This window comes from Megascapheus bottae, chromosome 26 (assembly GCF_031878675.1).
Source record: "Megascapheus bottae isolate mThoBot1 chromosome 26, mThoBot2.hap1, whole genome shotgun sequence".
Taxonomy (NCBI): Eukaryota; Metazoa; Chordata; class Mammalia; order Rodentia; family Geomyidae; genus Megascapheus; species Megascapheus bottae.
The window spans coordinates 20,886,293-20,901,253 of record NC_143534.1 but is presented as its reverse complement, the minus strand read 5'-3'; the positions used below and the strand labels follow the sequence as shown (position 1 = coordinate 20,901,253).

Genomic DNA, 14,961 nt, shown 5'->3' with positions numbered 1-14,961 from the left:
AACATTCACAAAAATGAATCGATTATATTTCTAATTCAAATCACAGAGAAAGTAGAAACCAGAGCCTGCACTGGTTTATAGTTTGGGTAAGTGTCTTAATATGCTGAAATCTCAGTTTTTTCCCTAAACTGTGCATTCACACACCTAGAGGGGTAATTTCTCTTGCTTGTCCTCAGTAAGGTATAGATCAGTATTAAATATGTATTTTCCTATATAGACAGGATCATAGGATGTACTACTTTATAATTTTTTTAACATTTTGGTCTATTGCAGATTGCTCTTCAGGTCAGCATATTATCTGTTTAATTTATCCTGAGGCAGGAAGATCTTGTGAGCTCAAGAATTTGGGGTGAACTTAGTAGCACATGTTTCATAAATGAAAGGAATTGGGACTAGTTTCATGTTTTTCTATGTGTTGGAATAGTATAAATAACAAAAACCAAATACACTGACATCTGGTTCTGGATCCATGTAGAGATGGGGGATTTAGCAGGTTTTATAGTTTTGTTTGAAGTTATGCATTTTATCGTAATTCAGACCTTTCTGGATGTCTTAAAATTAATTTTTCTGGAAAGTATAACATTGCTTTCAGATATATCAGAAGAATATTATGCATTTTTCTCTTACTTGATTAATACCCAAAATTCAGTTCTATTTCTCCATACTGCTAATGTAAATACCATCTCTATTTGCTTTTGGTACATAATGGATTTTAGCTTTTCACTCAGTACCTAAAAATAAAGTAGCTATGTCTTTATTTTATTTATCAGTTCTGTTTTTATATGTATTTTTGTCTATATCTTCCTTTGGATTATTTTTGTTTATTTTTTCCTGTTTGATTTTTCAACTGAGTACCTATAGATTTTGCATTTGGTGAATTATAAAAGCATTTAAGGGTAAATATGCTTATGTCCTGTTGGCACTGACATTAACTTCTTGATATGTAGTGAATTTTGATTCCTTCCCAGTCTGACTTATTTTAATTTGCTGAGTTTATTTTATTGATCGATTGATGCCATTACTAGAGCTTGAACTTGGGACCTTGCTTTTGCAAGGCAGGTACAATAAAATAAAATTTAAAAAGTTAAAATTAAAACAGTTATTGTTGAACCACCTCCAGCTCTATTAGTATTTTCTTATTTTTTAGAAATTAACAAAAAAAGTATCAATGTATGTGAAGTAATGTACCTTCTATCTGGCATTTACCCAATCATCCAGAAACAAGGACATACTAAATCCACTAGCACAACAATGTTCATTGCAGCACTATTTACCATAGCAAAAATATGGAGCCAACCTAGATGTCCCACAGTTGATGAGTGGATCAACAAGATGTGGTATTTGTACACAATGGAATTCTATGCTGCTGTCAGAAAGAATGACATCGCCCCATTTGTTAGGAAATGGAAAAACTTAGAAAAAATCATATTAAGTGAAGAAGCCAGACTCAAAGGAACTTAGGCTCAATGGTTTCCCTCATTTGTCATAATCAGTAGAAACCTTGGGCTCTCCTCGCAGAGATTTGCAATAGAGCAAAACCTTGATACATAAGACCATATAGTATGACGCTAAATGAAAGGACCTCTAGGATATAGAAACAAAAGCCATATAATGAATGATTGTTGTCCTTAATATATTATGTTATCTCTCTTCTCTTTTGCTGTCCCTTGGTTATCTCATATTGTTATAGTATCTCACTTTATTACCTGATATATCGCATATATTTGTATTTGGTTATTTGCAATAGGATAGGGAAGGAGGGAAAACAAGATGACGGGTGGGGGTGAGGGGAGGGAAATGGGGATCAAGACATGAGAAAGGGTATCAATGTATGTGAATTAATGCACCTTCTATCTGGCAAATATCATGTAACCTTTCTATTAATTACAATAAAAATATATGAAAAAATGACAAAAAGGTTATCAATGTATGTGAAGTAATGCACCTTCTATCTGGCAAATATCATGTAACCTTTCTATTACAATAAAAATATATGAAAAAAATGACAAATTAAAAAATTTAAATGTGGTCATGTTCTAATTTGCATGTAATTAAATACAATTACAATGCAATTGTGAGTATGGCAAAAATAAGATAAACATTACAATTAACTATAGCATGAGCAAGCTTTTTTGTCAAACACCTTCATGGGTTATCTCTGGAATCACAATGAAACCCTAGTACTTACTGTTTTCAGTGCTATAGAAATTAAATCTCAGAACCTTCCACCTGTTTCAGCTCAGAAAGTCTGAAGGCTACAGATAGGGGCCCAGGTCTTAATCTCCATCTTCTACCAAAAGTATTTCTGCATGTTTTCCCCATTTCTCCTTTCTTTATCCTATTATAATAAAATAAATACTGGAAAAAATGAAAAAGAACCAAAAATCCTTGTTAGCCAAAAACTAAAGCAGACATTTAATTAGTGTGTGTGTGTGTGTGTGTGTGTGTGTGTGTGTGTGTGTGTGTTGTATAATCAGTAAAGAATACTACTTTGTTTTTCTTACTGATGGTTAAATCAATCTTTTTTTTTTGCCAGTCCTGGGCTTGAGCTCAGGGCCTGAGCACTCTCCTTGGACTTTCTCAAGGCTAGAGCTCTACCACTTGAGCTTCAGCACCACTTTTGGCTTTTTTTCTATATATGTGGTACTGAGGAATAGAACCTGGGTCTTTGTGCATGCTGGGCAAGCACTCTCCCACTAGGCCAAACTCCCAGCCCTGGATAAATCAATCTTACCTCTGTCTCTAGTAGACACACTGTATTTACAATATGGGGGTTCTCAGCAAAGAGTAAATTGAAATCAGTGGAAACTGTTAAATGTTTGGAATTCTTGTTCCATTATAGTCTTAAAAACTCTTCCTATGAGATACTTCTGTATATTCATATGGCTTTTAGATTTTTTCCTTCCTGTTGCTTAATTTGGAATAATATAAACATGGGATCCTGTTCATTTCTCTTGTTAGCCATCTGTTGCTTCTGAAGAGTGCTGATACTTCTTTCCTACAGCTTCCTGCCCTTGGGTCTCTAATGATGTAGAGAATTTGTCATTATGTAATAGTTCAAAGATTTCTAAAGAAACAAATTGACCAGCTGCTGCATAAAAACTATGCTGACTGGGCCAGGAGTTTGGCCTAGTGGTAGAATGTTTGCCTAGCATGCACGAAGACCTGGATTCGATTCCTTGGTACCACATACACAGAAAAAGCCAGAGGTGGTGTAGTGGCTCAAGTGGCAGAGTTGTAGCCTTGAGCAAAAATGTGTCCAAGGACAGTGCCCAAGCCCTGATTCAAGCCCCAGCATTGGCAAAACAAAACAAACAAACAACAACAACAACAACAACAAAACTGTGCTGACTACTTAGCAATATCTACAAAATTCAATCTGGTTATTAAGATTTTAAATTCTAGGGCCAGGAGTGTGGTCTAGTAGTAGAGAGCTTGCCTAGCATACACTAAGCCCTGGGTTTGATTCCTCGGTATCATAGACACAGAAGAAGCCAGAAGTGGTGCTATGGCTCAAGTGGTAGAGTGAGAAAGCTCAAGGACAGTGCCCACGCCATGAGTTTATGTCCCTGGACTGGTGCTGTCTAGGGTTTTTTAAATAGGGTTTTTAATTTTATTGTTATTATTAAGGTGTTATATAGAGTGGTTACCATTTCATAAGTCAGATGAGTGTATTTCTTTTTTTTGGACAATGTTACCCCTTTTTTCACTTGGATTTTTTTTTAAGGCAACAAAATAAAAGGATTTGTTATAGTTTTTCAGCTTTCCAAAACATTCACTGACTTAAAATTACTCACTGTCTAACCATGCAGGATGGATGAGTCTTCATTAAAGCTTACGAAAGGGAAAAGTTAAGCTTCCTTCTGGAGGGATAAATCAGTGTTACTCATCCTTACGAGCCGGCTACTTAATTCTGTGGAGCCGACAGATGCTTAGAATGTAGCATTGACTCCAGGGGGTCCTAGACAGTGAGTGCTTGTGAGCCTGATGAGTTACAAGGCCCAGTGTTCAATTTCCTGCAGACTTTTTGGAGCTACAGGTAAACCCATCAGTGATGGGTAGTTACGGCATATGGAAACACAATTTTATTTAAGTATTGCCTTTTGGAAGAAAAGTCTGTATATTGAAGAGTAAAAATCACTACAGTTAAAATAAGAACATGAGATACAAAAATGACTTTTTTTTGTCCCAAATAAAAAGGTTGGTGCTAAGCCAAGCATGGTGGCTCATACCTGTAAATCCTAGCTACTCAGGAGGCTGAGATCTGAGGATTGAGGTTCAAAGCCGGCCTGAGCACTAAATTCCGTGAGATTCTTATCTTCAGTTAACTACTAGAAAACCAAAAGTGGTTCTACGGCTCAAGGGATAGGGTGGTAGCCTTGAGCTAAAGAGCTCAGGGATATCCAGGCCCAGAGTTCAAGTCCCACAACCAACAAAAATAAATAAACAAAATAAAATAAGTTTACTGGTCAACAATATTTGTAAAGTAAAGCTATTACATTGATGAATTTGAAGTTGGGCACTGGTGGCTTCTAAGACTCCATCTTAACCAGTAACTAGACACTCTGTCACCCACAGACGGATGTGTAACTATGATTGTCATAGTCCAGGGTGGCCTGTGCAGTGTTGAGGAGGCTGAGATCTGAGGATTGTGGTTCAAAGCCAGTCCAGGCAGGAAAGCTTTGTGAGACTCCAATAAACTACCAGAAAGACTCAAAAGCTGGAAGTGGAGCTGTGACTTGAGCAAAGAATTTCAGGGCAGTGTTCAATGCTTGGATCCCAGAACCAACACATACTCACCGCCCTTCCCCCCCCTCCCCAAATAACCATAGCACAAATGGCTAGAGTACTGGTTCAAGCAGTAACACATCTGCCTAGTTAGCGGGAGGCTCTCTATTCAAACTCTAGTACTGCAGACAGTAAAAGAAAAAAAAAGGGGTGTGTGTGTGTGTGTGTGTGTGTGTGTGTGTGTGTGTGTGTGTTAACCACTAAGCTTGGCATTGTAGCATGACAATAACTGTAGACAACACACAGATGAAAATTATGAATGCGTTCCAATAAACTTTTATTAAGAAAACAAGTGGCATGGTTTTCCAGTCTCATTAGCCTAGAAAAGTGGAGACAGATTTTTTTTTTTTAATGAGGGGGTCAGTCACGGGACTTGAACTCTGGGCCTGGGTATTGTCCCTGAGCTCTTCAGCTCAAGGCTACCACCCTCGTCCTTGAGCTATAGTGCCACTTCCAGCTTTCTGGAGATTAACTGGAGATAAGAATCTCATGGATTTTTAGTTCCTGGGCTGGCTTTGAACTGGGATCCTCAGATCTCAGCATCTTGAGTAGCAAGGATGACAGATGTGAGCCACCGCGCCCAGCTGAGATGTATTTTGAAAGTAGGTGTATTAGGCTATATATTTGACATTAGGGGTGCATCTGGGAGGAGAGGGGACATCACAAGCATGATTTCTGGGGTTCTGACTTTAATAACCTATGGGTCACTCTAGTGATGTTAGTTAGAGAATAAGTTAGTGCAAAGTCCCAAACTAATTTGCCTAATTAGCCATATGCTAGATTCCATGTTCTCTTTCATCTGTAATGAAATTATATCATTGTTTCCTGTTTTACCTCCACAGACATAAGACAAAATGCTATTTTAGTCATTACATGGAAAATTAAAATGAGACTACAAAAGAATCAATAGCATTGATCAGTTTTATTTTCTGCTGATGGGAGAAAAATAATAAAGAAATAACTTAGGACCTAGAACTTAGGCCCTGGGTCTTATCCCTGGGCATTTTTTTGCTCAGTGTTAGTGCTCTAAAACTTCCGGCTCTACTTCCAGCTTTTTGACAGTTAGTTAAGCTTCTCATGGACTTTTCTGCCTGGCTGGCTTTGAACTGTGTTACTCAGAATTCAACCACCTCAGTAGCTAAGATGTCAAGCATGAGCCATCGGCGCCCATCTGATGTGGTATTACTTTCCACCTGTCTGTAAGAGGTCCTTTTTCAAGTAGTGTCAGATACCATTAGCGTATCAATACATGATCATAGGCTTTTGATATTATTTTGACGTGTCTGGGGTTTGTATTTTATTAATATCTTCCTTATCAACCCTTGCGTTATATAGGCTTTGCTCTCTGTTCACGATACAGTGGCCCAAAAGAATTATGATCCTGTCTTGCCCCCTATGCCAGAGGATATTGATGAAGAGGAGGACTCTGTGAAAATAATCCGTCTGGTTAAGAACAGAGAACCACTGGTGAGATTTGTCTGCGTCTTGTGTTCACATATAAGTAAATACCATGCTGTGTCTATATAGGACGGCCTCATAGAACCCGTTCCTCTTTTTACACATACTTCCTCTGTCTCTTCACACTTTACTTTTTCTATATAGAGGACATGATTTTTTAAGGTGAAGTCATGTAAGCCCTCAACATCCAGCAGTTTCAATCCAGCTGTTTCTACTCGTCCTGTCTCATTTCATTCTTTTTTTTTTTTTTTTTTTTTTTTTATTGCCAGTCTTTGGGCTCAAACTAAGGACCAGGGCACTGTCCATGACACTTTTTTGCTCAAAGCTAGCACACTGTCACTTGAGCCACAACACCATTTCCAGCTTTTTCTGTGTATGTGCATGCTTGGTAAGCACTCTACTATTGGGCTTTGCTCCCAGCCCTTCATTAATTTTTTTTTGGTTGGTCATGGGCCTTGAACTCTGGGCCTGGGCATTGTCCCTGAGCACTTCAGCTCAAGGCTAGCTCTCTACCACTTGAGCCACAGCACCACTTCCAGTTTTCTGACTGTTAACTGTACATGAGAAGCATGGTTTCTGTGCCTGGGCTGGCTTTGACCTGTGGTCCTCTCATCTCAGCCTCCTGAGTCGCTAGAATGACAGGTGTGAGCCACTGGCCACTGTCTCATTAATTTTTTATAGTTATTGTTTTTATTTTCTCTAGATGAATGTCTTTATTCCCTGCAACCCAGTGGGACAAATCTAGTCAGGAAAGCTTTTGTGATGGTTTTGTTTTCTTTTGTTTGGAAGGGAGCTACCATTAAAAAGGATGAGCAGACTGGGGCAATTGTTGTGGCTCGAATCATGAGAGGAGGGGCTGCAGACAGAAGTGGTAAGTCATGGACAAATCCTATTGTCTGGTGAGTAAATGGCCCAATACGTAATTTGAAGGATAATCTTTTGTTCTAGTACAACAGGGCAAATAGTATGATTTTTTTGTCAGAATGCAGGAGCCTCTATAAATCAGTGATTAACTTTTATCTCTTGTCATTCTGTACACAAGATTATGAAGTTGAATCAAGATCTGTTTCAATGTTTCTTTCATTCTTTTTTCTTTTTTTTTTTAATGGTGCCAGTACTAAGGCTTAAACTTAGGGTCTTGTGCTCTCACTTGACATTTTTTTTGCTGAAGGCTGGTCCTCTTTCACTTGAGCCACAGCTCTACTTACAGCTTTTTTTTTTTTTCTGGCTAATTGGTGATCATAGTTTCACAGACTTTTCTGTTCATGCTAACTTCTGTCCTTAGCTCTCAGCTTCCTGAGTAGATACGATTATATAAACCATCTGTACCTAGGTGTGCCAGTGTTTCTGATTTTAAAAATACGGGTAAGCTGTGCACTGGTGGTTCACGCCTGTAATCCTAGCTATTCAGGAGGCTGAGATCTGAGGATCGTGGGTCAAAGCCTGCCTGGGCACAAAATGTTCATGAGACTTATATCTCCAATTAAACACCAGAAAACTGGAAGTGGTGTTGTAGCTCAAGGGGCAGAGCGCTAGCCTTGAGCTGAGGAGCTTAGGGACAGTGCCCAGACCCAGAATTCAAGCCCTGTAACTGACCAAAAAAAATTACTGGTAAGACCATGCAGCTTTGCAGCTTTAAAACATATTATAATTTATTTTGCAAAGTATCAATAATGTGCATTTCTAGATAAAGATTCTGGTACTGTGTTTTGCCAGGCATTATTGATTCACTGCCACAGGTGCAGAGTCGGAAACCCAAGAAGTCTGAAAGTTGCGTTTTCTATCCTCAGACTATTAAGGAAACTAATGATGCTTTGATTATGGAAACAATCACAAATTGCAGTTTCTTTTTACATACAGATTTTCTGTATGCAGATTTTTTGTATACAGATTTTTTGAATTTGTATTTAAAAAAACTTTTAAAGTGATGTGCAGAGTGAATTTGTATTTTTCAGGTCTTATTCGTGTTGGTGATGAGCTGAGGGAGGTAAATGGGATACCAGTGGAGGACAAGAGACCTGAGGAAATAATTCAGATCTTGGTAAGATGTAAATTTATATTACAACTGCAGTGAAAATTAAATGAGATCGTAGTGTTTCTGGTCCTTCAGATTTGGCATGAAATGTATGGGATTTAGATTTTATAGTCTAGTCCTTAGATTTTATAGTCTAGTTCTTCATCCTGATTTGGGGTTTGCTTGTGTCCCAGGATTTTGTTTACAGAATAAAATAAGAATTTAATGCATTTTTGAGGATTAAAGGAAATGATGTAGGTAAGGAATGTAGTTATTAATAGATTGTGCTTTTGTTAATGTATCATCTCCCCTCTTCCTGTTCACATAGCTGTACTGAATGCTGGAAATTTTAGATATAAAAATAGTCATAGTAGATGTGAGGAGACTTAAAGTTGTTCTAGATCTGGGTAATATTTATTCAATCAACATTAGTTTGTAAGGACAAAATGGAGAATAGTCCCTTTTTTCCCTGAAAATGTAAAGCTACAATGAAAATTGGACCTGAGTATCTGAAAATGAAAATGGGATATCTGAAAGATTGGATGTCTTGGGTTGGAGGCATGGTGCAAGTGGTAGAGTACCTGAATAAGAATAAATATATCAATATAGTATGAAGCTAATTGAAAGGACCTCCAGGATACTGAAACAAAAGCCATATAACGAATGATTGTTGTCCTTAATGTACTATGTTATCTCTCATCTCCTTTGCTGTCCCTTGGGTATCTCATATTGTTACAGTACCTCACTTTGTTATCTGATATATTGAATTTATTTGTATTTGGTTATTTGAACTTTGATAGGGAAGGGGGAAAAACCAAGATGGGGGAGGGGGGCGGTGGGGGGAGGGTAAAGGGTACCAAGACATGTGAAAAGGTATCAATGCATGTGAATTAATGCACCTTCTATCTGGCAAATATCATGTAACCCTTTTATTAATTACAATAAAAATATAAAAAAGAAGAAATAAAGAAACTAAATGCCAAAAAAAGAATAAATATATAGGGATATAAAAGCCAGCCTGCCTTCCTTTCTTCTTCTCTCTCTCTCTCTCTCTCTCTCTCTCTCTCTCTCTCTCTCTCTCTCTCTCCCTCTCTCTCTCTCTCTCTCCCTCTCTCTCCCTCCCTCCCTCCCTCCCTCCCTCCCTCCCTCCCTCCCTCCCTCCCTCCCTCCATATCTCTCTCTCTCTCTCTTTCTCTCTCTCTCTCTCTCTCTCTCTCTCTTTCTTTCTTTTGTTCTTTCCATTTTGGTATTGGTCCTGGGGCTTGAACTCAGGGCCTGGATATTGTCCCTGAATATTTTTGCTCAAGACTAGCACTCTACCACATGAGCTCCACTTATCTTTTTGGTGGTTAATTTGTGATCAGAGTCCCATAGATTTTCTTGGCCAGGCTTGCTTCTCACTGCAATCCTCAGATCTCAGCCTCTGATTAGCCAAGATTACAGGTATCATCTTACTGGCATCCAGCTTAAAAGCTTTCTAATTCAATGTGATATCGATCAAAATCCAGTGACATTCTTCAGAGAAATAGAAAAAAAAAGCCCAAAGTTCATTTGGAAGCACAAAAGTTCTCAGATTACCAAATCAATCTTGAACAAAAAGAGAAATATTGGAGATACTATAATACCTGACTTTAAATTGTACTACAGAGCCATTGTAATAAAACAAACATGACACTTATGCAAACACAGATATATAGACCAATGGGATAGAATAGAATAGAAATCAACCTACCCAACCACAGCCAGTGATCTTGACCAAAGGTGCTAAAAACATATGGAAGAGGAAGACCAGCATGTTTGACAAATGGCATTAGGAAAACCGGATATTTTCATACAGAAATCTGAAAAAAATTCTTTTCTCATAATGTACAAAAATCAACTCAACGTGGATGAAAGACTGAAGCTTGGACACTACTGTAGGAAAGCACATGCAGATATAGGCATGGGCAATGTGTTTCTGATGAAAGTGCTCCAGGACACTCAAGAAATCAGAGCCGCAATTGACGAATAGCATTCCAACAGATTAAAAAGCTTCTGTACAGCGAAGGAAACAATGGCCATAATGAAGAAACGGCTTACAGAATAAGAGAGTATCTTTGCCAGCTATTCATCTGACAATAACTTACTATGGAAAATTTGTATAGAATTCAAAAATTTAAGAAAAATGGCCCAATTAAAAAGTGAGTAAATGAATTGAACACTTATCAAAGAAGAAGTGCATATTGCTAATCAATAGATAGAAAAATGTTAACATCAGTAGCCATAAAGGAAATGCAAGTCCAAACCACATTGAGACCTTGGTTAGGATGTTAGATAGGAAACAGTCACTAATAAATTCTCACGAAGATGGAGGGAAAGGGACCCTTGTACATTGGTGGTGGAAATGAGTAGAGAGGCTCCTCAAAATACTGAAAGTAGAACTACTGTATGATCCTCTTTGACCTCTGGTTATCATATATCCCCCCAAATGGTGAGTCCATAAATAATAGAGATCCCTGCATGTTATGTTGTACTACTTACAATCAATCAGTTTAAGTACCCATCAATTGATGAGTAAATAAATAAAATGTTGTATATATATATGACAGGAAGTAGTATTCAGCCATAAAGAATGAAATTATGTCATATGTTTGAGTGATCCAGTTCTTGATCCAGAATTAAATCCCCGTCTACTGCCTTTCCCCCAACCCTAAGACAAGATACTATCAAAGTGACTTCACACATTCCTGTTCTATCCCTTATAAGATTACCATTATTAACTCATGACTATACTAACAATTTACTTAGAGGACAGTACTACTCTTGGCAAAAGCAAAATTGGAGCTATAAAATAAATAGTATATAAAACTGTCTACATTTTAGGGGCCGGGAGTTTGGCCTAGTGGTTAAAGTGCTTGCCTAGCATGCATGAAGACCCGGGTTCGATTCCTCGGTACCACATACATAGAAAAAAGCCAGAAGTGGTGCTGAGGCTCAAGTGGTAGAGCTCTAGCCTTGAGAAAGTCCAAGGACAGTGCTCAGGCCCTGAGCTCAAGCCCAGGACTGGCAAAAAAAAAAAACAAAAACAAAAAAACCCAAAAAACTGTCTACATTTTAGTTCAACATTTTTAATTTTTAAGAAAAGTATGTCTAAACATACTTTCTTTGAACCCCTGATAACACTGTTGTAAACTCACACTTGAGAAACTATGCACCTAGAAAGCTGAGCTAATTATAGAGAAGATTTTGCATTGTCTACCTATGGAATTCATTTAGTATTAGATGAATTCTTAAAATTTATGAATTCACTTATGATAAGAACAACAATATGGCATTTCATATTAATGATGTTGCCACTTCCAAGTAAGTTACTCTTTCATCAACTGTGTTACTGCGCTATTTCAACCCCATGTTAATGAAGTGGCTGTGTCCAGCTGCATCTGCTTTTATGAGTGGATAGCAGCTCACTGGAGGTGACATTTTCTAATTAAGCTTTCAGAAAGTGCAGGCTGGCAAAGTGAAATTTGATTTTTAAAATGGAGTTCTCATTTACCAGCTTGACACTGAACTGACAGTATAGTTCTTCTTCCTTCAGCCTCCTTCCTTCCTGTCTGCTTGTCTTGCCTTCTGACTCTTTCCCTCTTTTCTTGATTTCCACTTAGTTAACTCTTTTCACTCAGTACCAGGTATTTTAGTAACTGTGTGTCAAGAATGAGCTTTGTGACTACTTCCTAATATTCTGTCATATGGATGAATAAGCTTGCAGTTTACAGGGATGACATATTGAGGAATAATTGCATAATCGTATCCATGACCAGTGCTAAGAAAGTGACACAAGTAGAAAATGACATGAGTGCATATAAAAGACAGACTTGACTTGTCTGAGATAGTCTGCAAGCATAGACGTGGCTGTTTCTTTTAATTTAATTAGAATTTATATTGTCTTTTTAAAAATCTTCGGAGTCTAATGTTTATAATCATCAGCCATAATATAATAGACATCAATATTCTTTTGTTATTTTTTCCCAGTGGACATTACTATTAAAGGAATCCTATCTGTATAGCTATAGTACTGACTATAAAGGATTTTTATTTCTAAAACCATGGATACTGATAATTACATGTAATAGCCTGATTTGGGGGCCTTATTCTAGTCACTTTACCATTTTGTTTATTTAAGGCACTGTTCAGATTTTGTAATTTTGTTAACTTGACATGAATGAGCATGATTCATTTGTATCTTAAAAATATACAGAAAGTTAAAAAAAACATGAATATAGTGGTTAGTAGTTTTTAACTTGAAAAACTTTAGACCTTTGTCACATTATTGGAACTTCTGCACCAGGTTTCTTTGTTTGATCTAACCATAGTAATTGCAGTCTCGTAAATTCTTAGATATATTTAACTTTCACCTTCTTTTATTTTTCTTTGGCTCCACTTAAAAAAAATTGATTATTTTTTCTGTTCCCAGGCTCAGTCTCAGGGAGCCATTACATTTAAAATAATTCCCAGCATCAAAGAAGAGACACCATCTAGAGAAGGCAAGGTTAGTCACTGTTTAAAAGTATTTGTGTGTGGGGGGGGAAGGGTGTGCAGGGAAACAAATTTTTTTTTCATTTACTATGTACCACTTTGTCCCCAGAATTTCATTTAATATTCTAGTTTTTACATCATTATTTCTTAAATCTGACTTGTAAGAATATAGACCATTTTCATTTTTTTCTATTTCTCTTTCTTCAACAAAATCTGCTTCTAGATGTTTATCAAAGCGCTTTTTGACTATAACCCTAATGAGGACAAGGCGATCCCATGTAAGGAAGCTGGGCTTTCCTTCAAGAAGGGAGATATTCTTCAGATTATGAGCCAGGACGATGCGACATGGTGGCAGGCAAAGCATGAAGGTCATGGTGCCAACCCCAGAGCGGGCCTGATCCCTTCCAAGCCCTTCCAGGAGAGGTGAGCTGCGAATGATGGACCTTCCCTCAAGTGGCTTTTTGTTCTCTGCAGAATATTGGTCTAGCATGACTGGGATTCATTGAGCTCTAAAACCCTACTTTAGAAATCATTATCCCTGGGGTTTGGATTTTCGTTTTGTCTAAAGTAGAAAGCATAATTAAAAACAATAATAGTACCACCAGGTCATCTTAGTTTATTGTTACGAAGCAATCGGAAAAATGGTGTATTAAATATCAGAACCCAGGTTGAGGTGAAAGGTAGGAAAAAAAATAAGTCATTTTAGTAGGAACAGAGCTCCCATACAAACATTTGTAAGTTGGAGGCAGATACTGATAGCTCATGCCTGGTCCCTGGCTGCTCAGCAGGCTGAGATATGAGCCAGCCAGATACTAAAGCCAGCCCAGACAGCAAAGTTCACGAGACTGTTTTTCTCTACCAAAAGCGAGAAATAGAACGGTGGCTCAAGTAGGAGAGTGCCTGGGGTTGAGTGGGAAAAGCTAAAGAACAGCACACAGAGCCTGGGTTCAAGCTCAAGCACTGGCATTAAAAGAAAAATTTGCTCAGTTGGAAGATTTGTTTCTTCATTTAAACAGATTAATTGTCCCCCCTCCTTCAAGACTTTTCCCCTTAAGATTTTTTAATATTTTAGTGTTACATTCACCTTGAAACTGTGCTGAAAAAATTGATAGACATGTTGATCTTTTCTTTCTCCAGGAGATTGGCTCTGAGACGACCAGAAATACCAGTTCAGCCCTTGAAAGTTTCCAACAGGAAATCATGTAAGTTTGTTCATCAGAATGTAGGATAACCAAATCCTGCTGTTTGTATTTGACTATTAAAGCAGGTGTTCATGGAAGAAGGAGTCATATTCTCTTGCAGTAACTTTTAAGAGCATTATTTCTCCAGAAGCAAACTCAGAAGATATTCACAATAGGAATATTCTTATGAATCTTTGGAAGAAAAGATTTGTTTAGAATAAATAATAGTCCATTCTTTAGGGAGGAAAAAGTAGTAACCACAACTCTCATTAATTTCTAAATTTAGATATTTATTAAATTTAACCTAGAATATACCTTTTTCCTTCGTCCAAAGCCAAGAGCTTTGGATGGCTTTGGATAAGTTATTTCTTGGGAAAGAATGAAGGTAAAAATATCTACTACTTTCCTGGGTACAAAAGCATTTACACATAAGAACAGCGATGCTGTGTGTGTGTGTGTGTGTGTGTGTGTGTGTGTGTGTGTGTGTGTGTGTGTGCGCGTGTGTGTGTGCGTGCGCGCGCGCGCATGAGCACATGTGCTATCTGGGTTGATTTTGAGCCCTCAGCCTCAGATAGCCTCTTGAGGAGCTAGGATTACAGCTAGAATGCCTGGCCTACTTAACTTTTTTTATGTCCATCAGTCATAGTAACTGACCTTTATCTTCCCTGTTATCACCAACCAAAATTAAATGTAAATCAGGATAGAAAGAAGGCAATGAAGAACTGCAAACAGTGTGGGTAGAGGGGGATTTTTGTTTTTGTTCAACTTACCCTTCTCTCAGCTTCTTACCTCTTGCCCACTCCTGTCTCTATCTCATAAATTTCTGTTTCAACACCCCTAAATGTTTCCTGGTTTGGGGTGTTTTATGAATTTTTAAAAATTGTTTTATTTGAAGCCTCAAAATCGTACATTAAAAAGCAAAATGAATAAATAATTGGCCCTGGAATTTTACATCAACATCTGTTTTTAGTATTGTGTTCTTCACATCTCCTGTTATTTCTGTCAGTT

At 37.7% G+C, this 14,961-nt stretch overlaps 1 protein-coding gene across 3 annotated transcripts in view; it reads left to right on the top strand.

The window, feature by feature from the left end:
* Positions 1-14,961, top strand: part of Mpp7 (MAGUK p55 scaffold protein 7) — a 188,184-nt gene that overhangs the window by 106,435 nt on the left and 66,788 nt on the right. For all 3 annotated transcript variants that reach the window (XM_090319105.1, XM_090319103.1, XM_090319102.1), the window contains exons 6-11: positions 6,124-6,255; positions 7,036-7,117; positions 8,202-8,287; positions 12,711-12,785; positions 12,996-13,195; positions 13,910-13,974. In XM_090319105.1, coding sequence (XP_090175231.1) covers positions 6,124-6,255; positions 7,036-7,117; positions 8,202-8,287; positions 12,711-12,785; positions 12,996-13,195; positions 13,910-13,974 — 640 coding nt within the window. The remainder of the gene's footprint in view (positions 1-6,123; positions 6,256-7,035; positions 7,118-8,201; positions 8,288-12,710; positions 12,786-12,995; positions 13,196-13,909; positions 13,975-14,961) is intronic.